This window comes from Lissotriton helveticus, chromosome 8 (assembly GCF_964261635.1).
Source record: "Lissotriton helveticus chromosome 8, aLisHel1.1, whole genome shotgun sequence".
Lineage (NCBI taxonomy): Eukaryota > Metazoa > Chordata > Amphibia > Caudata > Salamandridae > Lissotriton > Lissotriton helveticus.
Genome location: NC_136069.1, coordinates 341972929 through 342000704, shown reverse-complemented (window position 1 = coordinate 342000704; position 27776 = coordinate 341972929). Strand labels below are relative to the sequence as shown.

The window sequence follows — 27776 nt, the reverse complement described above, 5'->3', positions numbered from 1 at the left end:
TCATGGAATACATGTCGAAGTATGTGGACAATTTCGCAACAAAGTGTGAACCAATGAGAGAAATGTTAAAAAAAAACAAGGATTTTGTCTGGAGTGAAGAACAAGAGGCTGTAGCTAACGCATTAAAGGAAGATCTAGTCAACTCACCAGCACTTGGTACTTTTGACCCTACAAAAAAAACCATTCTTGCAACAGATGCATCTAACTATGGGTTGGGTGCCACTTTAGTGCAGAAGGATGGGAGTGAAGAAAAAGTGATTGCCTATGCGTCCAGGAGCCTTTCTTCCCCGGAGAAGAACTATTCTGTAATTGAACGAGAGGCCCTGGCATGTTTTTGGGCGGTCAGACATTTTAAATTTTTTCTATGGGGGATGAGGTTCACAATACGAACGGATCACAAGCCTCTTATATATGTATTTTCAGTGAGAGGCCTGGAAAACTGTACCCCACGTATCAGCAGGTGGATTCTAGGATTAGAACACTATAATTTCAAGGTTGAACATGTGCCAGGCAAAGAGAATACTATTGCTGATTTCCTCTCGAGATCACCGCTGCCTGAGGAAGAAGGACCTGAGGAGGCTCTAGACAGCCCTATAATGATGACGAATTTTCCTGCCATCACTGAGAAAGAGTGGGACGACAATATGAGAAATGACAAAGAACTCAAAGTGTTAATGGAGCAGATCAAAGGTGGATGGCCGAATAAGAAAAGAGATGTGGGTGAGGAACTGGAAGAATTCTGGGAAGTACGGAACGAATTAAGTACCATTGGAGGAAAAGTGTACCGGAATAACAGAATAATTCCACCCAGGGAATTGCGGAAGAGAGTCATCGATCTGGCGCACGAAGGCCACCTTGGGCGTAGTGCCACCAAAGCTAGAGTGAGAATGAATTTCTGGTTTCCCAAAATGGACAGCATGGCTGAGGAAGCTGTGAAAGAATGTGGAGCTTGTGCCAAGAGTGACAAGTCTAAAACTATACACAAAGCGCCTCTTTCTCCAGTAGATGTCCCGACCAAGCCTTGGATCAAATTGGCTTTAGACATCATTGGTCCAATGCAAATGTTAGGTGTACAAAAAAAATTCATGTTGGTTTTGGTTGACTACACCTCTCACTGGGTGAAACAAAAATTTGTGCACAACGTCAACACCAGAGCAGTAGTACAATTCTTGAAAGAAGTGTTTTGTGAAGAAGGGTTGCCTTCCACATTAGTTACTGACAACGGGGTGCAATTCACCTCTGAGGAAATGCAGAGTTTTCTAGAGATCTCTGGAATTAAACACGAGACCACTGCTCTCTACTGTCCCAAAGCAAATGGCATGGTGGAGAGAGTTAACAGGGTCATCAAAGAGAATATCCAGCTAGCTGTGGTCAATGGACAAGATGTTGATAATTGTTTAAGAGAATGTCTGTGGGCCGATCACACGGCGCCCAATAAAATTACTGGGGTCTCTCCTTTCGTGTCTTTACGTGGAAGGGAGCCTAGTACCAAGTTTAACCCCTGTTGGTTAAAAGGGGGTGATGTCAGGGAGGTAGATTGGGAGGAGGCAGGTGAGAAAGTCAAACAACATCAAGCTATGTACAAACAGTGGTACGATAAAAAACATGGTGTGAAGTCTCAAAAGTGGGAAGTGGGGGACACGGCGCAAGCCAGAAGGAACATCAAGTTAGGATCTGACATCAGCAAGTTCTATTCCCCCAGTAAGATTGTTAAAGTGCTAAAAAATGTTGTACAGTTTGATAATGGTCAATGGTGGAGTTTTGACCACATTGTAAAAGTGCAGCCATAACCTTTTCCTTGCAGGACCATGCCAATATATTTTTGGAACTTTTATGTTGTTAGTAGTTCCTGTCCACATATTGTGTCGTACTCATTATAAGGAAGGGAGATGTGTTACAACCAGTTGGTTCATTCCATACACCCCCGTTCTTTGATGCACGTTGGTACTGTCCTTAGTGAAGCTTATTATAGAATGTTGGTAAGAATCTCCAGTGAGGAGAGTGGATGGCCAAATAAAGAAGTCGTTATTGAAACCTGTGTCCTACTCCTTCTGTACTTCTTTACTTCCAACACATTCCTTATTAGCGATTAGCTATTACCGAATCGCCAATGTTCCGCTATTTCAAGGGTGCCAGGGTGTCCAAAGGACACCCTGTTGCACCCCTGAAATGGACCTGTGCACAAATGTTACACAGACACATGCCCTAAGGGCATGTGTGTGCGCAACATGTAACTTTGAAAAATGCACAAAAGTGCATTTTTCAAAGTTTTAGCAATTTACCACCAAGTTCAACTTCATGGTAATTTGCTCCCCCTATCAGCGAATTCACTATTTTTTTGGGTTTCATGCATTGCATTTAAGGAATCTCATTTTGGGATTCCTTAAATGCAAGAGCAAAATAAGGAATCGCTATTTAGAGATTCCTTAAATTGCGATTTCTGCATTTGGGATGATGCATCCCAAATGCAGAAATACCGGGAGCAAACGGCCAGATTCTGAGAATCTGGCCGTTTGCTCCCGGTATTTTCTTTGATGCATCTGCCTGTTCATGAATTGCATTTAAGGAATCTCAAATAGAGATTCCTTAAATTCAATTCTTCCCAAATGTGCGAATTCTTAATTAGCGAATTTTCAGCCTGATTAATGTACAGGCCGTTTTGCGTGGCCCTAATAGCGAATCATAGCGACTCGCTATTGAGGACTCGCAAAACGGCATTCATGTAGGAATTGCTAATTAAATAGCGATTCCTACATGTTCTTTATTTGCGAGTAGCAATTTGCTACTCGCAAAAACTCCCCATTCATTCCTATGGGCCAAGAGGCCCATAGGAATGAATGGGGAGTATCCCTTAATTGCGAGTAGCAATTTGCTACTCGCAAATAAGATAGCGATTTTAAGGGTGCCAGGGGTGTCCAAAGGACACCCTGTAGCACCCCTAAAAAGCACATTTGAACAGGTGTTGCGCACACACATGTCCAAAGGACATGTGTGTGTGCAACATGCAACTTAGAAAAATGCTTTTAAAAGCATTTCTCTGAGTTTTTGCTATTTACCGAGAGGTCTGACCTCTCGGTAAATAGCGGCCCCAAAAGTGCTAAATCGCAATTTCTTGATGTGTCATGAATAGCATTTGAGGAATCTCTAATAGAGATTCCTTAAATGCCATTCCTCGCAAATATGCGAATTCTTAAATAGCGATTTTTGCATTTGGGATGATGAATACCAAATGCAAAAATCGCACTCGCAAAGGGCCAGATTCTCAGAATCTGGCCCTTTTGCGAGCGCTTTTAGCTACATGAATCAGGCTGTATGCCCATAGGAATGAATGGGGAGGTATTCCTTAATTGCGACTCGCAAATAAGGAATTTTAAGAAATTGCTATTTTTTTAGTGGTTTCTTCATGCATTGCATTTTGCTATTCCTTAATAGCGAATCGTTATTTTTCGCTTTTAAGGAATAGCAAAATAGGTTCTTGATGCATCTGGGTGTTTATTTTTTGAAATGTGTGGCTGGATATGAGCTGTGCAGTTTTAACAAACGAGCATTAGTTCGTTGTAAAAGGTACCAATACATGTAATATCTGAATGTGTGCAGTGGAACTCACACAGACACATTTTTTAAAAAGTATAGAGCTAGCAAATTATTGTTTCCCAGGGAAAAACAGGTTTCTGTCCCAACCAGTCACACGAACAAGTGTGTGACTAAGGGTTGTGGCTCTGCTTTTAAGATGTAAATGTGTTTCATTACCTGTTTGAACAGTCATATGAAAACTTAATTCACCACAATATTTCCTGTTTGTTTACCACAAACATCCTAATTCATGACCAAAGGCCACAGAGGTGTGAAACATTTCATGTTGGTGGGGGCTGCTTCCATAATTATGGTTTATGTATTTCGCAGTCGTAGAGGTTTAAAAAGGGAAACATCATTTACAACGATGTCTTTTCCACGATTGACGTTTTAAACGATCCACTTACCCCGCAAACGTCTCTTCAACGAGGGAGCCTTCAACGACCGTCTTGACCACGAAAAAACGTTCAGCGTGGCTTGGGGGGAGACGTGGTATTCCGTCCAGTCGTGATGGGGGGGCTGGGGGAGGGTTGGGAGGGGGCTGGGGGGGCTGGGGGGGTCTCCCCCCCAAAAAATAACAAGCGAGCGAGCGAGTTAGATAAAAAAAAAAACGCTCTGTGGTATTGATGAAGAAAAAGGAATGACCCTCCCTCAAAGACGTGCAGTGTACGTAAAAAAAAACAGTCCTTTATTTATTTTAGAAGACGTGGGCTGGGGGGGCTGGGGGGGTCTCCCCCCCAAAAAATAACAAGCGAGCGAGCGAGTTAGATAAAAAAAAAAACGCTCTGTGGTATTGATGAAGAAAAAGGAATGACCCTCCCTCAAAGACGTGCAGTGTACGTAAAAAAAAACAGTCCTTTATTTATTTTAGAAGACGTGGGCTGGGGGGGCTGGGGGGGTCTCCCCCCCAAAAAATAACGAGCGAGCGAGTTAGATAAAAAAAAAACGCTCTGTGGTATTGATGAAGAAAAAGGAATGACCCTCCCTCAAAGACGTGCAGTGTACGTAAAAAAAAACAGTCCTTTATTTATTTTAGAAGACGTGTTTTGACGCTTGTTTCCATGGTAGATGGAAGTAAGGGGCTGCAGGAGAAAGACGTGCAGGTAAGACGTTCCTACCGTGGTACAATCCTTCGTTGTCAATTCCAGCGTGGTAAAGCCACTTGCGATGTAAAATTCGCGTGGTAATGCCATGCGTGGAACTTGTATTAGTTGAAAAATCATATATTCTTTAAAAAAGCATTTTTCTATTTTTAAGCAAGAAGTAGCTGCATAAATCGTTTAACGTTAATGACTTTAAAAAGTAGATAAAACTGCACTGTCTATTCAGTCATGCTAAAAGTTGGGATTTATGTGGATTCAAAGTATTTCAATTTTACTTCATTATATTTCAGAACAAAACTATAAATATACTGTACTAATTGTGGTGTATTTATGAGAAAATCGTATCACTAGAGGCATTGGATGGGTGTTATTCTCACAGAAAAAGTGTATTTCTGCACTTTGTAAAACATACTTTACCAGCTTTGGGTTCGTGGTTTTCCAAAAACGGATATATGAACGTGAGATTGAGAAACAAAGGGGCAAATTACCAACAAGTCGAGATAATTGTTGCTAAATAGGCTTAGCGACGATTTTTTTATCGCTGCCTATCGCTGGATATGTTAGCGGAGAACAGTAGCGGTTGGCAGTAGGTGTTTCTGTAGGGCGGTGACGTGGGCGGGGGGTAATAATGTGTGGATTACGGAGTTTTACAGGTAAGTAAACATTTAAATAAATAAAACGAATTTAGTTGCGCGCACTACATCACCAAATGTAATGCAGTGCGCGCAACGAAATTCGTTTTATTTATTTAAATGTTTACTTACCTGTAAAACTCGGTAATCCATACATTACTACCCCCCACCCTGCCCCTCCCCCTGCCCACGTCACTGCCCTACAGAAACACCTACTGCCGACCGCTACTGGCGGAGAAAACATGCTATTAGCAACGTTTTTCTCCATTGTGCTAAAATATCCAGCGATAGTGGTGAAATGCGTGAATATCGCTGAGAATACAGCGATATTCACGCATTAGCGACGAAATGCTCTTTTTTTTGTTGAAAATTTCTTTATTTGCAAGGTAAGTCACTGCACATTTTCAGCTAATCGTGTCATGTATCTTCACATCGTGACATATATCTCAGCATACAATTCAATATTATCATTTTCTGTTTTCTATGAGTAGTAACATCCCTTAACTCCCTAACACCCTCCCCCCTCCCCCCCTCTCCCAGCACTTACTCAATCCACATAGCAGTATTTCGATGGTTTTGGTACAATGGCTATGTTACAGTCGGTATCTATCGGGAGTACCTGGCCCCGTGTTTACACCATATAGATTCAACATTTGGTTTCCTGTGGGTCTGCAGCTCGGTTCTCGGGTATGTTCGGCCGTGTGTGGTGTCCCCCTGCGAAGGTTGATATGTTCAGACTAGTCCCCCTGGTCTTTTACGCCTTGTTCTAATGCTAGAAGTAGGGCATTCCATTCCAATGAAATGGGATGTTTCCTGAGGCCTCTGCGTTCTTCCCTGCAGAGTTCCTGTCCCTCAGCTTTGCCCCATCTGATCACCTCCCCACTCCAGGTCTCTATCTCCGGCGGTCTGGCCGATTTCCACCTCATCGCCACTGACCTCTTCCCTAGCAGCAGCGCCATATCCACAAATCTGGATCCCACACTTCTCTTTTTCTCCTTGTGTCCTATCCCCAGCATACAATAAGAAGCGGATGTGTAAGGTCTATCTGGCGCTACGTCATTCAAGATGCGGTGTATTGTACCCCAGTAGTGTCCCAGCTTAGGGCACTCCCAAAACATGTGCATCAAACCTGCATCCTCCAGCTGGCATCTGGGACAATTATCAACCGCTGCCGGGAACATCGTGTGTATCTTGTGGGGAGTCAAATATGCCCTATGTACAATCATCAACTGTATAAATTTAAACCTAGGGTTTCGGGACACTTTTCGTGGCAGTCTCAGTACCATGTCCCATTCCTTGTCACTCAGTGCCTTTCCCAGATCCACCTCCCAGCGCAGTTTCAGGGGCTGTAGGGGGTCAGCCCTACCCTCCCGTATTCCGGCAGTCAGCCATTTAGTCAAGTGACTACCCTCCCCCATGAGGTATTGCATAGTAATCAATGTGTTGGTGGCAGGCTCCTCTCCACTCTCCAGCCAGTGGGTGCCTATGTAGTGAGTCAGTTGTGCATGTTGCAGAAAGAGTGCCCTCGGTGTGTTATGGAGCCTGGTGAATTCCTCGTATGGCAGTAGTCTGTCCCCAGCGGGATGCCCAGCAGTGGTATCGAGGGTGCATAGCTCGAACTTCTATTGGTATATCTGATAGCTCTCTTCCAGTATGTAAGAGCCAGTTTAAGCAGGGGTGGAGTCGATGCCGGTGTTCTGGCCCCTGGTAGTAACAAGCGATGTATAATCCCCCGATTCCTATCACCCTCCGTCATGTTCAGCTCATGTAAATTGCGACCTGCCAGCCAATAAGCTAGCCATTGCAGGTGGCACGCACAGCCATAAGCGAGCGACGAAATGCTCTTAGCCATGTTATCCACCTCCCATTGGATAACATGGCTAAGAACTGGTCTGAGCAGGCGTTGGTTTTTGGCGATAGCGGGAATATTTCCATCGCTACGCCTGCCTTGCTAATAGGCGATAGCGACGTTAGCGACTGCTTTCAGTCGCTAACAGGTTGGGTACGCCCACTTTGCATGTCATTAGCGATAAATATCGCTGACATGCAAAGCGGGCCCCAAACCGCGCTCTGTCACCTAAAAGGTGTCGCTAACATCAGTTAGCGACAGCTTGCTAATAGAGCGATAGAATTATCACCGCTTAGCGGCCAAAAACAGCCGCTAAACCGGGGATAATTGCCTATCACCACTCTTGGTAATATGCCCCATAGTTTTCAATGAATTGTTCAAGGTGAGTGCTAGTACTGCTTCAGAAACCTGCTTATGAAATGTATTGAAATAATCAAAAGCTCTTTTCAAGTGAATCACAAAATTGTTTAGATTGGATGAAATTTTCTAGAACTTACCTGCAGCATGTCCTCACATTAGTAACTGACACCTCACAAGCAATATTGTTGTCGTTAAGGTGGTTCAAAAATCCCCAGGAAACACGGTGATTGAACTATAAAGATATCAATTTCCCCTTTTAGCATTCCTTAAGTTATAAAATGATAATAATGAGACTACAGGCCTTCTGCAAATGCTCAAGCAAAGACAGGGTCCACAAATGAAAATAATTTATGAAAGCTGATACTGAAGGTTTCTATTGCCGAATGATGCAAAAACGAAAAGAGGGACCCTGAAACCTTAACAGGATAAAGGGAGGTGGAACAACCCACCAGGGCAAAATAATTATCGAACAACATGGAAAGGGAGTTCCCAATGAGCATAAGGGACAAAAGTTCCAATACTCAGCAAAAGACGCCCACAGAACAGCTAAATATATTTCAAATTTTTGATTATATTTTTGTTTTTATTCTCATAAAAAGATATATCAGATTTACATAGTTGAAGTCAATACAAAATTCATTTAATTACCTCATTTATATATAAAAAAATTCATTTAATCTGAAAGATACATTAAAAGCACAGCCACAGCCCAGGAGCACAGAAGGCACTAGGAAATGGCACACAGTTCAATCACTCATTCAATCAACCACTGACTCATTCCCAAACCAATACAAACATGCAAACTCAGATAAGGACAACATAACGTCAAACAACCAGGGAAAGCGCCGACGCGCGTTTCGGCACAGTGCCTTCATCAGGGCGCATATCATAAATACAGTGATCAGCACGGTCTCACGAGATCCGAAGACCCAATTTTAAGAATGTGTCCTAGTCTAAATCGGGGCTGGCGAAGCATATCATTAGACACAAATAAACGATGCTTCCTACGATGCTTCAAGTTGGATATATATTGCAGTGGAGGCCCGCAAGGCTTCGAAGCGTAAACCCAGGGCTGGTAATTTAAGCGCGTTGAAATGGCGGTCATCCATATCCACAACTAAAACAATAATCGTCAGAGAGGGACACACGGTCTAGGTCCAAAGAGTATTGCATTCCATACATTCCATACTTCGTACGCTGAAGGAGAGACTCGGGCGCTCAGTCAGGGAGCAGGGTGTCTGGGACCATAGCGAGGAGCTGATTACCAGGTATCTAACTTGGCCCTATGATACCTAGGGAGGCGTATCGGTGTATATCTTGCGGAGAGGTGGTGTGCCCATTCCGAGGACGCTACTATCCCAGAATACGCACTTATCCTGGCGACATCACTGTCTCTTTGCTTCATTCGAGTGAGTTATCTGCTCCTCGCTATGGTGCCAGACACCCGCCGCAATGTTAAAAATGTAAGTTGTGCATTTGCATGCACAAAGCGGCAGGCACCGCCCGATGCCTGCCGCTTTGTGCACGCAAATGCAGGGGGGTACCATAGGTACCCCCCACCCCCCTTCACCCCTGGGGGCCCGCAACGGGCCCCCAAACAAAAAACCGTATGCCTTTGCACGCCGGAAATGCCGCTGTGTAAAGGCATGTTACTCCAGACATCCTAATATGGCTGGCGGTGTCTGATAGACACCGCCAGCCATGTTAGTGCTTTTCCGACGCAGACGGGAGGCGACCGCGGCGGAAAAGCTGCGGACTGAAAAACGATCCCCCAGCCATCCTAATCTGGCGGGGGTCTTTTTCAGTCCGCTGCGGTTTTCCCGCATCCTCCGGGCCGGCGGTGGCTTCCGCCGGCCCGGAGGATGCGGGAAAACCGCCATCATAATCAGCCCCTAGGTCCGGAGCTTAGGTGCCCCCCTGCACGTATTGTTAGGGGAGCCCCTCAAGTTTTGTTATGCCACTGATTGCATTGAGGTAGAATTTGGGAAGCTTCAGACTTTGCTAAGGCAGTCACATGCAGCTAATGAGACTGAATCCAGCGTGAATCTTAGAGATTTCTCTTTGGTGGGAAATTAAACTAGTCAGTCATGCTAGTCCCAATGTATCCCAGTGGCACAGGCTTTTTAAAAAAATATGACATATATGGCTGTAAAGGGAGTAAATATGAGGTACTCGCTTGACAGTTGCAGTCAGGTAACAACATGAACCCTGGGCATGCTTGAGTAAAACAACGTAACACCTGTGTACTAGAGAATGCTAATGCAAGGGCATGGCACAAGATCTGTCTGAACATACCAAGCAATGGGGCACACGGGTTACAGATTGGAGGTTTTAGGATATATTCTCTTCAGAGGAACACATTTGGGTGGTACTTTTCAGAAATAAAGAAAATGAAGGGTAGTTTGCCTGATGACTAAACTAGTTATATTACGATATTGAGCTATCCCACATTCTGATTCGCAGAATCAAGGTTGTTGGAATTATATTGACATAAATTTCACCAGTATGGTGAATTTTCCATTCTCGTAAATGTAGAGGCAATAATGTCAGATTTCCAGTTGAGGGTGGCTCTCTCTAGTCATATGTTTTTGGGTATTCACAACTTTTTTGCAGGTAGCTTCCCACCTTTGAAACACACAGAAAGCTATTTTGTGAATGTCAGGAGTAAGCGCCTTAGACAGCAGAAAGGGGAAGGGAGACCTCACATGGCTCTAGTGGAATGTGTTTGGTTAGAGGGAAACATATTTCCCTGTTGGGAGAAAAAACACATATCTATGTCATTTACTGATGTAGACTTTTTCAACTGGTACAATATTTACAAACGGTAGCGGTGGTCTCACTGGTAGCACATCATTCTTTGTATGCATTCAATGTGAAATTTATAGTATTGGTGCCCCTCAAGGTTAGAAGCCTACACCGCACTACCTAAGGTGTCAATCCACTGTGGTCCTAAAAGAACCCGGTGTAAATGTCAAACATGAAGATAACCATGGCACTCTAAACATTTCAATATTGTTTCATAGATAGTACACAAATCAGTTACGACAAGCAGAAAACAATTTTCGACTTGTTCAATTTAATATAAATATGGAACATACAAGTTTAGCTGTGTACTAGAAAGCAAAGAATTTCGATAACATTATATTTCACAAATGGAGGGCACAAATCAATAATCCTCTTGTAGGGCGTTGGTAGTATTCCATACGTGTTCAAAGTCTTCCAATTAAAAGATAACCTTTTGTCTATTAGTCTGTTTGATATCTATTTCCCGGAACGGAAGTGACTGCACACACTTTCAGTGAATCCAAATACTTCTGAGCCACATTCAATATTCATTTAAGCCTTGAAAAAGTTACTTTGTAACAAAACACGTGTCGGCTGCCGGTCCAACGTCCTATAGGAGGATTATTAATTTGTGCCCTCCATTTGTGAAATATAATGTTATGGAAATTCTTTGCTTTCTAGTACACAGCTAAACTTGTATGTTCCATATTTATATTAAGTTGAACAACAAGTCAAAAATTGTTTTCTGCTTGTCGAAATTGATTTGTGAACTATCTACGAAACACTATTGAAATGATTAGAGTGCCGAGGTTATCTTCATGCTTGACTTTTTCAACTGGTGTAAGCTCTGTGTGCCTAAATTATTGACATGGGAGTACTCCTGGAAAATATAGTACTGTTACCGATTTTCAGAAATAGTCTGTGATTTTTAGAGAATCTCTTATACATCAGAAATCTACTTCATGTGTAGGCATAAGCTTACAGAAATGGATGCTTGACTTTGACAAGTGGGCGTTTGTAAATTGGGTCTTTCGTTGTTCTTGAAACATTGCTTCGGGAAAGGCCCATGAAGGTATGGCCTGGATATAGTGTTGCAGAAATTCCAGGAATCTTTGTGGAGTGTTGCCAGGGTGTTATCAGGGAGTGTAAAATGGCTCTTTAGAGAGTTAGAGCTGGTAAGATAGGCCTTCACTACTGACAGGGGCAGCTCATCCGCTGATGCAGAGGAGCGTCCACCCACTTCTCTTTGAGCAGGGAAAATAAAATGATAATAACACTGTTTTTATCATTTTATTTTTTGCAGCTTTGGGGCTCGATTAGGACGGGGCTGGAGGCACAGGGGGAGGAGTGGTTTGCAAACTCCAAGTGTGCATGAATGCTTGGCTGACCGTCTTGGCCCTGCATTGCACAGCCTAGTGTGGAACATGCCAAGGCCCTCAGTCCCCATCTCAGTGACGATCCACGGCGATCAGGCCAATCACAACGCTGCATTGCAGCATTGTGATTCGCTTAGGGGAGCCAATCACAATGCTGCATTGCAGCGTTGTGATTGGTTATGGGGAGCCTGGCTGCTTCCTGGTTCCGGGATTCGCTAGAGAAGCGGAGGTGAGGCCCAGCTGGCGGAAGAGGTAAGTAGTATTTTTTTGGACCCCCGCCACCCCACTGCCCCCCGTAGCCCCTCCACCCTCCTTCCCTGCCAGCCACTGCTGACTACAGATGTTTGTTGCTGGATTCTCAAGATCACAGGTGCTCAAATTTCAGTGTATTGACTCATCCTTTAGTATACTTGGCGTAAATGATTTGAATATTGTTGACTTGATGAATAGTAACATCTGCTGCATATATCTTTTCAAGAATCAAGCGATAAATTGCTCACAAATGGTTTATAGTGTAACCTCTTAAATTCTGCATATGGGAAATGTTGCTAAAACCATAGTTTCTAACAAAACGTATTCATATGGTATGCAGTCCAAAGCAGCCTAAAATTTGACTTCATAATTTGTGGAATGTCAATGTTCTTAAAAAAACTACAGAGGCGTTATGACTCACAAATGTCTAATTTTGGTTTGTCCTCCAGCGGCAATTATAACCCTGTCTTCAGATGTTGAGGGAAACAGAAATGAATCCATGGTCCGGTGCATTTTATCAAATCAGGGTTACAGTCATTTAAGGCAACGGGAAGTAACAGGCGTTCCTAAGGTAAACCAATTCAGATTTTAAAATATATGCAAGTGGGACACATACCAATAATATAGATGACATTTTTAAAAACCTGGGCATGCAAATACAGCTGAAAGCACAAGTTGCGAGGCAGTCTGTCAGCCAAACAAAATGGAAAGAAACTTAAACAAGCATTGATAAAGTCCTTTCTGTATGCACTCTGATCTAGAATTTGTTTGACTTGCAACATTATGTTACCTGAAATTCAGTGTCTAACTAGCCTGGTTCTCTCAATGTATGAAAGATGTAGTAAGGGTGCATAATACTAAAATAAGACATATGCACACAGCGCATGAATTGTGGCTGTAATTGCTAGATATTCATAAACAAGTAACCACCCCACCTTCCAAACATGACATTGTTGCTGCAACAGGAAAAATAAAACCACTGCTCCTGAGATTTTAATAATTTAATCTGGTGAAATATGAAGATTACTTTCCATTCCTTGCCTTATCCCTCCTCTCCTCTTTTTATGTGCTGCTGTGGAAGAAAAATGGGAGAGGGCCTGAGACATGAGAAGGAAAGAGAGAGGCAAAGAGAACGGTAAAGGGAGAGAGATGAATTACAGGAAGAAGGGAGGCAGAGAGATAAATGTGAAGTAGGGAGAGATCTAAGGAAAAGGAAGATGCTGCTACTGAACGGAGGTGGTGGGCGGGGTGAAGCGGAGTGGCGCATAAAAAATAAAATAAAAGAACTTACCTGTGTACCGCCAGCCACCATCTTTCCCCCGTTGTCTTCTCCGTGCCGCACCAGGAAGCACACAGCCTCCCAGAATCAGCTGGCCAATGACAACGCTGCCTTACAACAGTGTTGTGATTGGTCTGAGTGCAGTGGTTCGGCGCTCAGACGGGCACAGGAAGGCTGTGCATGTTCCCCACCCGGCTGTGCAATGCAGCCTGATGGGGAACATGCAAAGTGCGCAGGACTGTTTGGCTGGTCCCAGACAGACGGCCAAACGTTCCTGCGCACTTTATGGTGTGCTTAACAAGTAAATTCAAGTCAATTGGTCTTTATTTCGATTGTCAAATCATTAAAGACATTATACGTCGATAAAAATCTAAAAATTCATAATATAAACCATAAAATTCCATCATATACTAAAATGTACAACATGCTAGATCACAAGTATAAAATATTTAACAATAAGAATAAAGAATAAAAGCAGAATAAAAATGATTTACATAGAGCCGTTAATATACCATCTTGGAGAACATTCATGATTTTACGAATAATAACACTAGCTCAGTTGTGGGGAGAAGATCCATATACATAAACAATAGGGGATAAAACAGCTGTAAGCTCATGTATGCTAGAGTTATTAATTATGGTGTGCTTAACACTCCTCCCCCTGGTCTCGGCTCTGGTCAGCCCCGCCCTGCCCCACCCCTCGCACCTAAGCAGGAAGGAAATCTAAAATGATAATAACACCCGTTATTATAATTTAGTTTTCCTTTTTAACCTGCTCCCAGAGCAGTGGAGCAGCGCTCCTCCACCTTAGTGGAAGAGCCTTTGCTGGGTGAGATAACCAGATATAAAGAAGTAGAGGTAGATAGAAAGAAAGGTAGAGCAACAGCTTCATTTTAGAGAGAGGGAAAGAGCACAGGGCAAGTAAGAGAATAGTGAGAAAGAGAATTGCAGAGAGAGCATTGCTGCCTCATTTTTTAATCCCACATTTTACCTAATTTTTGCATGTGAAATGTCGGGTCGGAGGGAATATTGAGCATGCATTGCTTCAGCATTACACATAATCCTATCCAGTTGGTCACTGCTGTTGCTCGCCAAATTGAAATTATGACTACATTTGTACTATGACTCTACGTTCATTGTGATGTGAAAAGAAACACCCCATTGAGCATACAAATATTATTTACATGTATTTTAGAATATAGAAATACATCCATATCAAAACATTAAATTGAATCCTTTGTATTGCCAAAGCGGTAAGTCATCTCTCTTAACCATATTCAGAAAGATTCAATAAAAAACGACTCACCAAAGAGAAGGGTGACTTGAAAGGGTAATCATAAGCCCAAAAGAACAACAAAACTACCAGCTACATATTTAAATAAATGTCACATTGTATGTATGAACCATCTGTTGGCTGTCTTTAAATGTCATCGAGCTGCCTGTGGGGTGATAGGACTGCTGGAGGTTACTACATATAAAGTGCTGGGCCTCAGACATCAATGATTTCCACTTGGATACTGGCACTAGCATAAAGCCAGTGTCCATGTTGGCCTACTTATAAAAAACAAACCATGGCATGGTAATTTGCATATTTTCCATGTATGAAAAACAATGCTGTTATGGCACACCCCAAATTGTGGGATTATGCAGAAGGTCGACGACCATTGTGGCTTGATTACATTGCCTCATATAAAGCATCATTGTGCAAAGAAGCAATGACCTACTTCTAGGAGGAAGGTATTTTATGAGGAACAAAATATAGCATCCACAACCAAACCGCCATTCCCAGAACCTCCCATATTCTCACCTCAAAATTCCTGGAATCTACATAAATTCCCTGTGTACCTCCTGAACACCTCTCTTTAACACAAAACCCAATGCATTTACCTCTTTTCCACCTGCATACAACATACAATGCACAGCGTCTCTGCATTAGCAAATTTGTACACATTTACTTTGTGTGTAACCAAAAAGGTATGTAGTTCCTAACGAGAAATGCAGGTGGAGGTGTGTGATCTCACAAATGAACGCTAGTGTGTGGGTATTCACAAGGACAGGAGAAGGGATTCCTCCTTATTGGAAAAAGACCCTCACACACCCAACAAGCAGGTGTCTTGCTTCATCATTGGGTCTCCTCCTACTCGGGTCGGCGCTGCAATACCCAATCATTTTTTTTTAAACAACAACGGTCTCTAGAAAGATTGCGATAGGAAACCAAGTAATTAATATAGACTCAATCAGTTCTACATTAAAGTGGACTCATCCAGCCGGACAGAGGTCAGTTATTTACTTGTAAACAAATAGATAATAGTTTAAACATTGATACATAAAGTGGGACACACGCCTGTGTCCTATTTAACCAAACAGGTACATTACAAAACAAAACAGTACAACAAGGGGCTCAGGCAAAGCTCGTGGTTTGTTGAATGGGGAAAATTAAAATTGGATGTCGTCCGCATAGTTTACCAGGTCGATTCTGTAGGACTTGATTAGGGAGAGTAGAGGATGCAAGTAGATATTAAAAAGGATGGGGCTTATCGCATATCCCTGCGGTACCCCGTGATGTACTGGGGATTTACTGGACGCGAACGGCGACATAGTCACAGCCTGTTGCCTGCCTGATAAATAGGATTGTAGCCCCTGCAAGGTTCGTCCTTTTACCCCTATATTTTTTAGTCTTTCCACGAGTACTGTGTGGCTCACCGTATCAAATGTGGCAGACATGTCCAGTAACACTTGAACAGTAGAATCTCCATTGTCGGCACGCATCCGTAGATTGTCCATTATGGTAGCCAGGGCAGTCTCAGTAGTGTGGCCCGGGCGGAAGCCAAATTGATCCCTATCTAGTAGATGATTATCCTCTAGGTAGCATGACAGAGTCTTGCTAACTATTTTCTCTAGGATTTTAATCGGTATGGCAAGAGAGATATGGGTCTAAAATTAGCCGGGATCGTGGGGTCTAGGGAGGGTTTTTAAGCAAAGGAGTAACTACTGCCTGCTTCCATGCCTCCGGAACCACTCCTTCTTCCAGGGACTGGATGCAGATTAGTCGCAGCCAAGGAAGGGTTTCTTGCCCAAATACTTTCCAGATTCTATGTGGAAGAGGATCCAGAGGGGACCCCTATGTGATGCTTTGGGCTAAGTTGTTAAAAAGGTCCTTTGTAGGAGCTTGAAAGTATTCCAGACAAGTATCTGCCCTGGGCCCTTCCCCTGGCTTCCCAGTCATGTCATCCTGATTGTTGATATTATTGGAATGAAGACCACCAACGATTTTAGTGATTTTTTCTTCAAAATGTACGGCAATCACATCACAGAGATTCTGCGATGCAACCACCTTAATGCTTGTGCAGGCTGGGTGGGAGAGATCCCTAACAATATTACAAAGTGCTTTCGTGCTATTCAGGGCATGCAGAATAGATTTGGCATAAAAGTCTGCTTTAGCCCTGGCTATAGACTCCTTATACCTGGCCTGTGCTAGTTTCAGTTCCTTTCTGTCCGTCTCTAGATAAGCCCTTCTCCATTTTCTCTCAGTCTTCTTACAAATCAATCTATATATCTATCTATCTATCTATATCTATCTATATCTATATCTATATCTATATCTATATCTATATCTATATCTATATCTATCTATCTATCTATCTATCTATATATATATATATCTATATATATATATATATATATATATATATATATATATATATAGATATATATATATATATATGTAGCGAGAGAAAGACAGCGAGAGAGAGAGAGAGAGAGAGAGACAGGGCGACATGGAGGCACAGATCTCATATCACTGATTTTCGCCGATGTTTACCTGCCTATACCCGATTCACTCTTTCCAAGTACAAATGATGCCACACTGGTGCTGGCATATTGGTATAAACCATCCACAATGTATTTCCATAAAAAGCGTCCTGGCATAACTTCTTCTCAAACCAATTGCAGTGGAACTTTAATCACTCTATTAAGAGCTCAACTAATCTATTGAGCCTCAGATGACTTCACATAACCTTCAGGCTCTCCTGACATTATTAAGTACTATGTTTGATAACCAAATCCTTGTAGGACATACTTGGTAGATCACACCCAATAATCCGAAAGAGATCAGCAATATTTTTTTTGGGGGGGGGGGGGAATCTATCAGTTTCATTGGACTTGGTATTTGGACCTGTGATTTATCACACACTGTACAATCCCTAACAAAATGTTATACCACTCTGGCAAGAGGTTGACACCAAAAGTCCTCATGTGCATGCTTATTCACATGACTCATGCCAATGTGTCTTTCATGGGCTATCTTAAGAACTCTTCCTCTTAATCCAATGGCACCACAATTAACTCAAAATACCTAATCAACCCTTTGTCAATTAACCCCCTATATACCCATAAGCATCTTTCCTAGCTGGATCCAACCCACATTTATATACCAGCTCATCGTGGATAACACTGGGTTCTCATCCACACACCACTTCTATTCCTTTTCTGCCAATCTTCTGCCGGGTATAGCCGGGTATAGCACTAACTTAGCTGATGGCACACTCTTCCTCCTTGTTATTATCAGCCACTTTTCCATCCCATGCATCAGTGATTGGTATACAAAAAAATCAGCTGTATCATAAGTACTCTATTTTATAGAAATATTTCTGGAGTTTAAGTTGTCACTGTGTGATCTTCTCAGTACATTTAGCGCACCATAAATGCTAACTCCCATATTAGCTGCATTCTGTACCCCACAATGTTCTTTTGTGCAAAAGTTACTATTTCTTTATGTCCTTTCTTCCAACAGCTATAAAGCTAAGGCACCCCCTGGTTACTTTAGGGTTCAAGAGGAGGGGGAAAGAAGAGAAGCTACAACTAGAAACCACCTCTTGTCAAACCCAATACATTTAAATCAGGCAATTGCTCTTTTACTATCCATTATGTGTACAACACAAATACAATAGCGCCATTAAATATGGTTTTCAAGTAGTTTTGATTTATTTTGTATTTAGTATTTATTTATTTATTCCAACAGCACTACACATATTTCATATCATCTTGCATACGCCGTTCGGTTCCTGACATGTATTAAATCCTTCCCCTGCTCTGTCATTCTTCATTTAACTGAACACAGTCACTCATTCTTCACCACGAGCACATTTATCAATCAATCAATCATTTTATTTTGCCAGTACAAAAGAACGGCATAAAAAGTATTCTATGTGCAATATAGAATCATAAAATGATTAAAATGCAAAATTATGTAATTAAATTACAAAAGGCATTCTCTTGTATTAAGAGCACAACGTAAAAACGAGGCTATACAATAACAAGTTAGTGGATCGAGTAATGATTGTAAATAATAAAGAGCAGGGTGACATTGGCTAAAGTTGAGGGTGAGCTTGAGTGGAAAAATATATTTTTCCTTTCCTCAATATAAAACCTGCAAAAGAATAATAGATTGAGTTCCCCTTGACGGGAGCTTCCATCACAGGGGCATCCAGAGAATAAACCTTAGTATACACATTTATCATTCTTTTTTGACAGATGATGAAAGGACAATATATTCTCGGAAAAGTGGGACAGAAACATGGCACAGAATTCTGCTTCCCCCAAGAATGTCTTTAGTAGTTGTTTCTTAACAGGATCCAGGATCCCCTTTCAATGCAAAAATCTGCATAGACTCCCCATCTCAAGAAATGTTACTCTAGATAATATATTTCTCTCCTCAGAGTCATTATTCTTTTAGCCCCTTTTTTCAATGTCATCTTGGTGACACTCAGTGGCACCAAGCACTACGATGTTATCCTGGAAATATGCAACACCGACCGCACCGTTGAGTATAATATGCATCGCTCTCTGAAGAAACAATAGACCCTGATGCTAATCTGAAGAACGTTCTGTACAAGCTCCCTCTGGGGTTACAAAGGATGTCAAGTTATGTGAATATATGTGACTTTCTAGCTAATGATGTGTTGATGGCATGTCTGGTGTCATAAACACAGATGACCCCTTCAAGGCTGCAGCCTCTCGATCATGTTCAGGAGACAATGATGGTCCAACCATATGTTGTTACTGGGGTCCCTCAAGTCCACAAACATTCTCAATATGCCATTGTGATTGCTTGCCAAGACAGCTGGCGCTTATCACTCAGAGCTTTTGATTCTTCAATGACCTCCAGCTGGCATAGTTTCTGCAAATCTTTCTTGAGCTTGCTTCAACACAACCAACATCTTTCAGACTAATGCAGACACAGTTGCGCATTATCTTCCGCCATAATTTGGTAGCATAACTGTTAGACCTGGCCCTTTATGCAAGTTCCCACCCAGATTTTTGCCGTCTGTTTCTGAGGCTGTGTTTTTGGCATTAGGACTCAGTACACTTCTCCGCTACTACCAGTGCGAAAGTGCTTGTGCTTGCTCCCTAAATAATGGTAAAATTGGCTTACACCTAATTGGCACATTTAATTTACTTGTAAGTGCCTAGTAAGCAATATTATATGTACCCAGGATCTGTAAATTAAATGCTATTCGTGGACCTGCAGCACTCACTGTGTCGCCCACTAAAGTAATGTTTTAAAACATGTCTCAGGCCTGCCACAGCAGCCTGAACTGCATTTTTAAACTGCCATTTCAACCTGGCAAAATAAACCTGTTGCCATGCCTAATCCTTCCTTTTTAACACATATAATCGCCCCTAAGGTAGGCCCTAAAGGCTCACAGGGCAGTGCCATTGTACTTATAAAGGACAACAGGTGTACTTAAGTTTTACATGTCCTAGTAGTGAAAAACTCCTAAAGTCATTTTTCACTGCTCTAAGACCAATCTCTAACTAGTGGTTAACTTATTACATTTAAAAAGTGATAATTTTTTACTGGGAGCAGATAGAGATATGCTGTTTAGACTCAATAAATTGTAAAATAAAATCCCTTTTAGTTCTAGAGTCAGATTGCAAGTCACAATTCTGAAATTGCCACTTTAAAAAAAGTCTCTGCTGTCGGGGTTTGTATATTCCTGCCAGACAGTGAGACAAAGGGCACTGGGTGTTGGCAGAATGGCCTATCCTGCAAGGATGGTTGGGGTGGATCTGTACCCAGCCCCATTTTCAATTCAAAGGGCTTTGCCTCCAGCACACACACAAAAGAACCTGCGATAAGTCTTTTGTCACCCAGACTTCTCAGAGGCCTGACAGGGGACCGGGAATTTTTTTCAGAACCAGATGTGGGGTAGTATAGGGAATCGCACCACTCCAAATGCTGACACCAGGTATAAATATTGGCCCTCCAGGGCTACTCTTAAGTACACTCCTGGCCCTGCACACACTACAGAAGAAGGACAGTCTTGTTCCCCAGGAGACTGCCTGCTGCTTGAGGATTGCCTTTTTACCCAGAGGACTGCCCTGCTGTTTGAGGATTGCCTTGTTCCCCAAAGGACTGCCTTCCTGCTACCAGAGGACTGTCCTGATGCTTGAGGACTGCCTTGTTGCATAATACCCGACCTGCTCTCTGAGAAGGAAGACTGTACCTGTTCCTTTCATCCTAGGCTAACCTGATTATCTCCAAGGGTGAGTTGGCTGACCTCCTGTTCTGAGCTGTAGGGATACAACATTCTCCAGAGGCCTCCCTGCAACTGCCCACCTCATCTGCTGCAACTGGACCTGCCTGGACCTGCAACTGGATCTGCTTGAGCCCTGCTGGCCTCTTCTAGAGTGAGTTCCTGATTCCCAAGAGGTGCCTCCTCAGGTCCTGGACCATTAGCTGGCATCAGAGTGCACTCCTCTTCAAGGAAAAGAGAAATCCTGATGTTTTGAGCTCTTCAGGACCGTGAATGGGCCTGTATGTGCTGAGACTCTGCTGCCTCTGACGATCAGCAATGCGAGATCTGCACTTTGTGCTACAGGCAATGACAGTCTGCAGTGCCTGCCAATGAGAAGCTACATCAATTACCCTGGTGAGGCTACTTCTGATCTGGAGGTGCTCTCTGTGCTATCATGGAGACAGAGGATAAGAAAACTTCCCCAGGTAGACCCTGCATGACACAGACTCAACTCATCTCCAGCTTTTACCAGCTCCAAAGACAGGCATCAGAAAAATAGGAACATCTGTCACCAGCTGAAACACTATCATTCATCAGGTTGTTTATATCAGGGAACGTTTTCAAACCTTGTACTGCCAAAAGTGAGATTCAAGTCCCTTATGTGTGGGGATAAGAAGGTCTGGCTGACAAATATGGAGCAGTCCTCTTTGCAAGTCACATTGGTGCACAACTTAAAAATCTACATGATCCAAATCACTCCTCTGACACTTAAGTTCCTTGTATCCTAATTGCTGAAGAGAATGCTGCAGTACATTGATCACTAATTTTGGGCCAAGTGTCAATACCCTTATTAAGTAGTTCCTGGAATATGGAACTACATCCACCTAGTAGGCTCTGAAAGATTTTGTTACAATTAACAGCTATTACAAAATAGAATGATCCACATATTAGCTTGACTGTTTGAATGAGATGATATCTCAAATGCCATGGCCATAGTTCATTGAGTGGTTTATCAAAACTCCAACAACTTTGTGAACTCCACAATTCACTGGGTTGTTACCTCATTTAACTGGCACACCACCAGCCTTTTCATTATGGTTCACTAGTTTGGTTCTTCTTGCTGTACCAAAGCCAAATGTGACTGATATGGCAATATAGTTTACTTGGTTGCCTCATTCAAAGTACAGAACTCTCTTCCAGTCAATCTGGGAAAATAAAGCACTCTGACATAGTTCGGGAAACACTTGAAGACCTGTCTTTTTCCTTTTGATATTATTGTTTTATTTTCAAATTTTGGCTCTGTTCTGCCGAATGTTTGTGGTTTTTATCCTACAAATCTATGAAGCATAGTGGAACATCGTACTATGCCATGATTAAAACTTAACATAACATAATAAGAGGTGCAGATAGTCTAGCAAAGTATATTCATAGTACCTGAAAAGTTTGATTTGTTATGAAACAAGCTTTGTGGAAAGCTGAAACAGAGCAGATGGGCAAGCTTAAAAAGATGGACATTTAACTCTGACCCACAGGAGAACTACTAAAGAATGGCGAAGATAGAGGAGAGTACTATATTATATACTTACAAGAGTATATATCAGAGCGGGAGCATAGTCCACCACATTCCAATGTTAGAACAGCAAATGTAGGTAGACTCAATTTTGAACCAGGTGCTAAATGTTTGAAGACTTGGCACATTGTTTGCCCTGGAAGGAAAAATAACATACAGATTGGTACCTGGTATTCCAGCTAGCACATATTACCCCCATTCCAGATAAATAAAAGACATGTAGCCCTTGGGATATACTGCCCAGCATCCTAAATTCTGGCCCTAGTATCACCTCGCTTAGGTCACTGGGAAAAAGTAATTGAGCCCTGAGTTATGTTATGTTAATAAAAATGTATATAGCTCACGTACACCAAAAGTTTCTTGGCGCTTAACTTTGGACCATATCAATGCAGCAACTGATTACGCATGAGCCTGCTCAAACAGCCATGTCTCGAGCATTTTTCTGAACCCTAGGAGATTGTTACATGACCGTATCCCTAACGGTAGTGAGTTTCAGAATTTAGGACCCAGATAGGAAAACCTGAACCCTCCCTGGCTTTGAGCTTAAAGGTGGGGATGGTTAGCAGCTGGAGATGTGCTGAGCGCAGGTTGCGGGACGGAACATGTCTTTATATGAGGCAATTAATAAATGTAGGACTTCTGCAGTGAAGGGCCTTAAAAATTAGGCACCCTGTCTTGAAAGCTGCCCGTTGAGCGACTGGGAGCCAGTGGAGTTTTAAACGCTTTGTATTTACCACAGTAGTATAATAAATAGTAAATTAAAATCTGAAAAAAGGAAGGCTCAAGTCACTGAAAGGAGTGGAAAGTAAATAATTTGAGGAAGGAAAAAGAAAATAAATTGGAAGAAGAAAGTTACATAATTCTGGGAAAATCTATAACTTTGGGGGGTTTGATTTAGAAGAACAATGGTTCCCAACCTCTCTTCTGTGGTAGAAAGTTGTTACATGCACATGTGACAATGTGAAGAGTTTCTTTTTAGCTAGGGCTTTTAATGAGTTAAGTGTTGCCTTACCTTAATCATCTGATGAATAGCTCTATATGAAATGTAATATCAATCTCCATCATTTCATTGCCATCTGTTTTCACTCAGTGATATTGATACTGACAGAAAACATAGGCCGCATTTACAGTCTTTGGCCCTAAAATGGGAGGTTCTAACTATGAGCGTGATGGAATTCCAGAACTGTCATTGAAGTTATTGTGCCACCGAAAACTTTAATGATTATACACTACCAGTAACTGTGCAAGCTTTCCTCCTTGATGGGGGTGTATATTATAAGTCAGTGATTTTACATGGTACACATACCGGAACAATTCGGAGGAGTTTAATCTAGTTCACCACTGCAGGTCCCAAAAACCTGTACATTCTGACCTCCTTCTTTGCATCTCACCCTGACACTCACATATGGTATTACAGTAAAAATGCCCATCCCGGCATTTCTCTCTACTTCCCTCTCTCTTCAGCCTTGCCAGCTCACAACTATACACAACATCTCAGATTGAACAACCTAGTGGAGTAACCAGCTTAACAGACTATATCATAAGAAGTACCATAAAGAGACCTGCATAGCTGTTCATAGCTTCCAGCATAATGAAAAACAGTTTTCATTCACCAAACTGCTACATGCTGCGTCTAATAACATGATAACCGCACCTCTGTGGGTCTTACTCACGACATGGAAAGACGTCACACATAGGATCATAACATAAAGACAACACCTTTCCAACCACACACCCTACATGACCTAGCTTGCTTTACATGTAGGTAAGAGCCTCAGAGTGCCACGTAGTGCTATATAAATACTGCAATACAATGCAATACAAAGTGTGCACACATAATCAGACCTACTGCCAGAAAATGGCAATATATAGGAGGTTCTACAGCAAATGTCTGGTATTGCTTTGAAGTACAAGATGCATAGTGTGGGCCATTTTAAACATTTTGAAGCTACATAACTCAGTGCACATACTTCTGTTTTTTCAATATAGTTGCCAGACATTTGGAGTGGAGCAAAAGACCTTGAGTGCAGAGGGAATTCTCGGAGTCCTGAAGAAATATATGAACCTGCTGGAACAATTGAGCTTGATGAGTTTGATTTTGCGACAATAAAAGTGATGACAAATATTACAGGACATGCATCATGTTATTGGTACTTTATGGGTCTTACACATGAATGCAGTCTTCAATTTTACTCCGAAAACAAGTAAGTTAATGGATTTGTAAAACTTAACACAACCTAGTCCCCATGTGTCAAGCTCCAATTGTACATTCTGTTGTAAAATCTGTACATGTTTTTGCATACATTTATTGACCTAATAAAATTTTTCTTTCCATTCAAAGTAAGATTTACACATGGAAAAAGGTTGTAATTTCAGAATGCAAAGCCTAGATGTGATTTAAAAATCCAGAATGTTTATGCCTAGCATGCAGAGTTCTCACATGTTTGCATATTTCGTTATTGATTTTGCGTATCAACATGTAAACAGAAACCAACATGACAGTGATGCATATTCTCCCTTCGAGCTAGGGAGATTCTACAGACCGAGCAGATGATTCCCTGAGTGGGTGCCTTACATTTATGGGAAGTCCATTAGTCAGCAGGATAACAGCAGCAATGTTCCCATGTGACCACATCAGCTCATTCCTATCAGTAGGGAGTCATCAAGTGAAGTTGGGTCCTGCATCTCTGATCATCAATACCCAAGACTAAGCAGAGATGTAGTGTCTGTTGGTGCGACTAACTGGTGTGGATGGGGAAGGCGGGAGGAGGCAGGGTCACCCCCCAGATGTAATCAGTCAGGAAAGGTCTATGAGGGGTGAGCGCGTCAAGTGCTTTACCACTGTGGACCTTCTGTCAACTTGAATGCCTCTGCCTATGTGGTATCTCATCCGAATCTATGACAGAATATCGACAGCCAAAATATCGACCTACAGAAACATCGACGCTGGAATATCGAAGGCAAGTATATCGACATCCTATCTACAACATGGTAAGTACAAAAATATCGAAACAAAAAAATCGAGGTTAAAAATATCGTAATTAAAAATATTGTTTTATATCTGTTAAAAAATAATGTGTAAAATAAAGTAAATAATACTTATAAATAAAATAAACATGGTTAAAATATTTAGTAATGTTTAAAATTAATAAATAATACATATATAATAATAGAACATTAATTAAACACATATGTAAAATATATATTATATACTTACTTAATAATAAGTTTTAATAATTACTTTAATTACTTATAAATTATTTAAAAATACTATAAATTACAAATAGATCTGCACACATAAAATAATAACAAAAAAAGTAAAGAATTATTTTTAATAAATTAAAAAATGTATATACTTTCAATATTTTTAAAATTAATAAAATAATACATTATCTAAATTCATTCAAAAAATATTTAATAGAAAAATAAATAAGACTACTATTTAAAGTCCCCAAAAAACTACAGTATTAAAAACATTGGATAGCGTAAGATGTAAAATTACTATTGCCACTCCAGAAAATGCAAAAGTAGGGAAAACATTGGATAGCGTAGAGATAAAAATTACTATTCCCACTCCAGGAAGTGAAACAGTAGAGAAAACATTGGATAGAGTAGGGGTAAAAATTACTATTCCAACTCCAAAGAGTGAAACAGTAGGGAAAGCGTTGGATAGCGTAGGGGTAAAAATTACTATTCTCACTCCAGAGAGTGCAACAGTAGGGAAGGTGTTGGATAGCGTAGGGGTAAAAATTACTATTCCCACTCCAGAGAGTGAAACAGTAGGGAAAGCGCTGGATAGCATAGGGGTAAAAATTACTATTCCCACTCCAGAGAGTGCAACAGTAGGGAAAGCGTTGGATAGCGGGTGGGTAAAAATTACTATTCCCACTCCATTGAGTGCAACAGTAGGGAAGGCGTTGGATAGCATAGGGGTAAAAATTACTATTCCAACTCCAGAGAGTGAAACAGTAGGGAAGGCGTTGGATAGCGTAGGGGAAAAATTACTATTCCAACTCCAGAGAGTGAAACAGTAGGGAAAGCGTTGGATAGCGTAGGGGTAAAAATTACTATTCCCACTCCAGAGAGTGCAACAGTAGGGAAAGCGTTGGATAGCGTAAGGGTAAAAATTACTTTTCCAACTCCAGAGAGTGCAACAGTAGGGAAAGCGTTGGATAGCGTAGGGGTTAAAATTACTACTCCAACTCCAGAGAGTGAAACACTGGAATAAGTGTTAGATAGCGTAGAGATAAAAATTACTATTCCCACTCCAGAGAGTGCAACAGTAGGGAAAGCGTTGGATAGCGGGTGGGTAAAAATTACTATTCCCACTCCATAGAGTGCAACAGTAGGGAAAGCGTTGGATAGCGTAGGCGTAAAAATTACTATTCCAACTCCAGAGAGTGAAACAGTAGGGAAAGCGTTGGATAGCGTAGGGGTATAAATTACTATTCCCACTCCAGAGAGTGCAACAGTAGGGAAAGCGTTGGATAGCGTAGGGGTAAAAATTACTATTCCAACTCCAGAGAGTGAAACAGTAGGGAAAGTGTTGGATAGCGTAGGGGTAAAAATACTATTCCCACTCCAGAGAGTGCAACAGAAGGGAAAGCGTTGGATAGCAGGTGGGTAAAAATTAGTATTCCAACTCCAGAGAGTCCAACAGTAGTGAAAGCATTGGATACCATAAAAATTAAATATAACATACTTATAAATTATTTGTTTTATTTAAATGTATTAATATTTTAAATTTTAAATAACTAAACATCACTTAGAAATACCCATTAATAATAAAAAAACATAATTAGAATTGAATAATTAATTAACAATTAATACCAATAAATATTAATTAATAAATATTAGTTACCAAATAATAAATATTGAGCAATAAAATATGTTAAAAAACAAAAAAATATTCTTTATTAAAAATTGATTAGCAATTACAAAACATAAAACAATAAAATTATTTGTATACCAAAAAAGACTTTTTATAAGACATTAATTAACAATTATTAAAAAATAGTTTCCAATAAAAAATAAATAAATTACCAATTAAATAAATTAATTACAAATTACAAACATTAATTACCAATTAAATAAACTATTTACCAAATAAATAAATTAATTACCAATTACAAACATTAATTACCAATTACAAACATTAATTACCAATTAAATAAATTAATTGCCAAGTACAAATATTAATTACCAATTACAAACATTAATTGCCAATTAAATAAATTAATTACCAATTAAAATAATCAATTGCCAATTAATAATTAATTAAAAATACATATATTATCAATACCAATAAATGAAAATAATTCATTACTTACTTACAATTAAAATACTTTCTACCCAATTCCCCTATAAACCCACTACCCTCTACAGAACTTAAACGCAAAAATAATTAAAATTAATTTATAATTCCTTAAAAATTATTATTAATTTAGTATAATTAAATTACTTCCCACCCTATTCCCC

General features: G+C 41.0%; 1 protein-coding gene across 3 annotated transcripts in view; it reads left to right on the top strand.

The window, feature by feature from the left end:
• The window catches only part of FLT3 (fms related receptor tyrosine kinase 3), a 469875-nt gene that overhangs the window by 166031 nt on the left and 276068 nt on the right, over nt 1–27776 (top strand). For all 3 annotated transcript variants that reach the window (XR_013599399.1, XM_078655995.1, XM_078655994.1), the window contains exons 2-3: nt 12379–12500; nt 24288–24502. Coding sequence is in view for 2 of the 3 variants with exons in the window: in XM_078655994.1 (XP_078512120.1) it covers nt 12379–12500; nt 24288–24502 (337 nt within the window). In the remaining variant the exon portion in view is untranslated. The remainder of the gene's footprint in view (nt 1–12378; nt 12501–24287; nt 24503–27776) is intronic.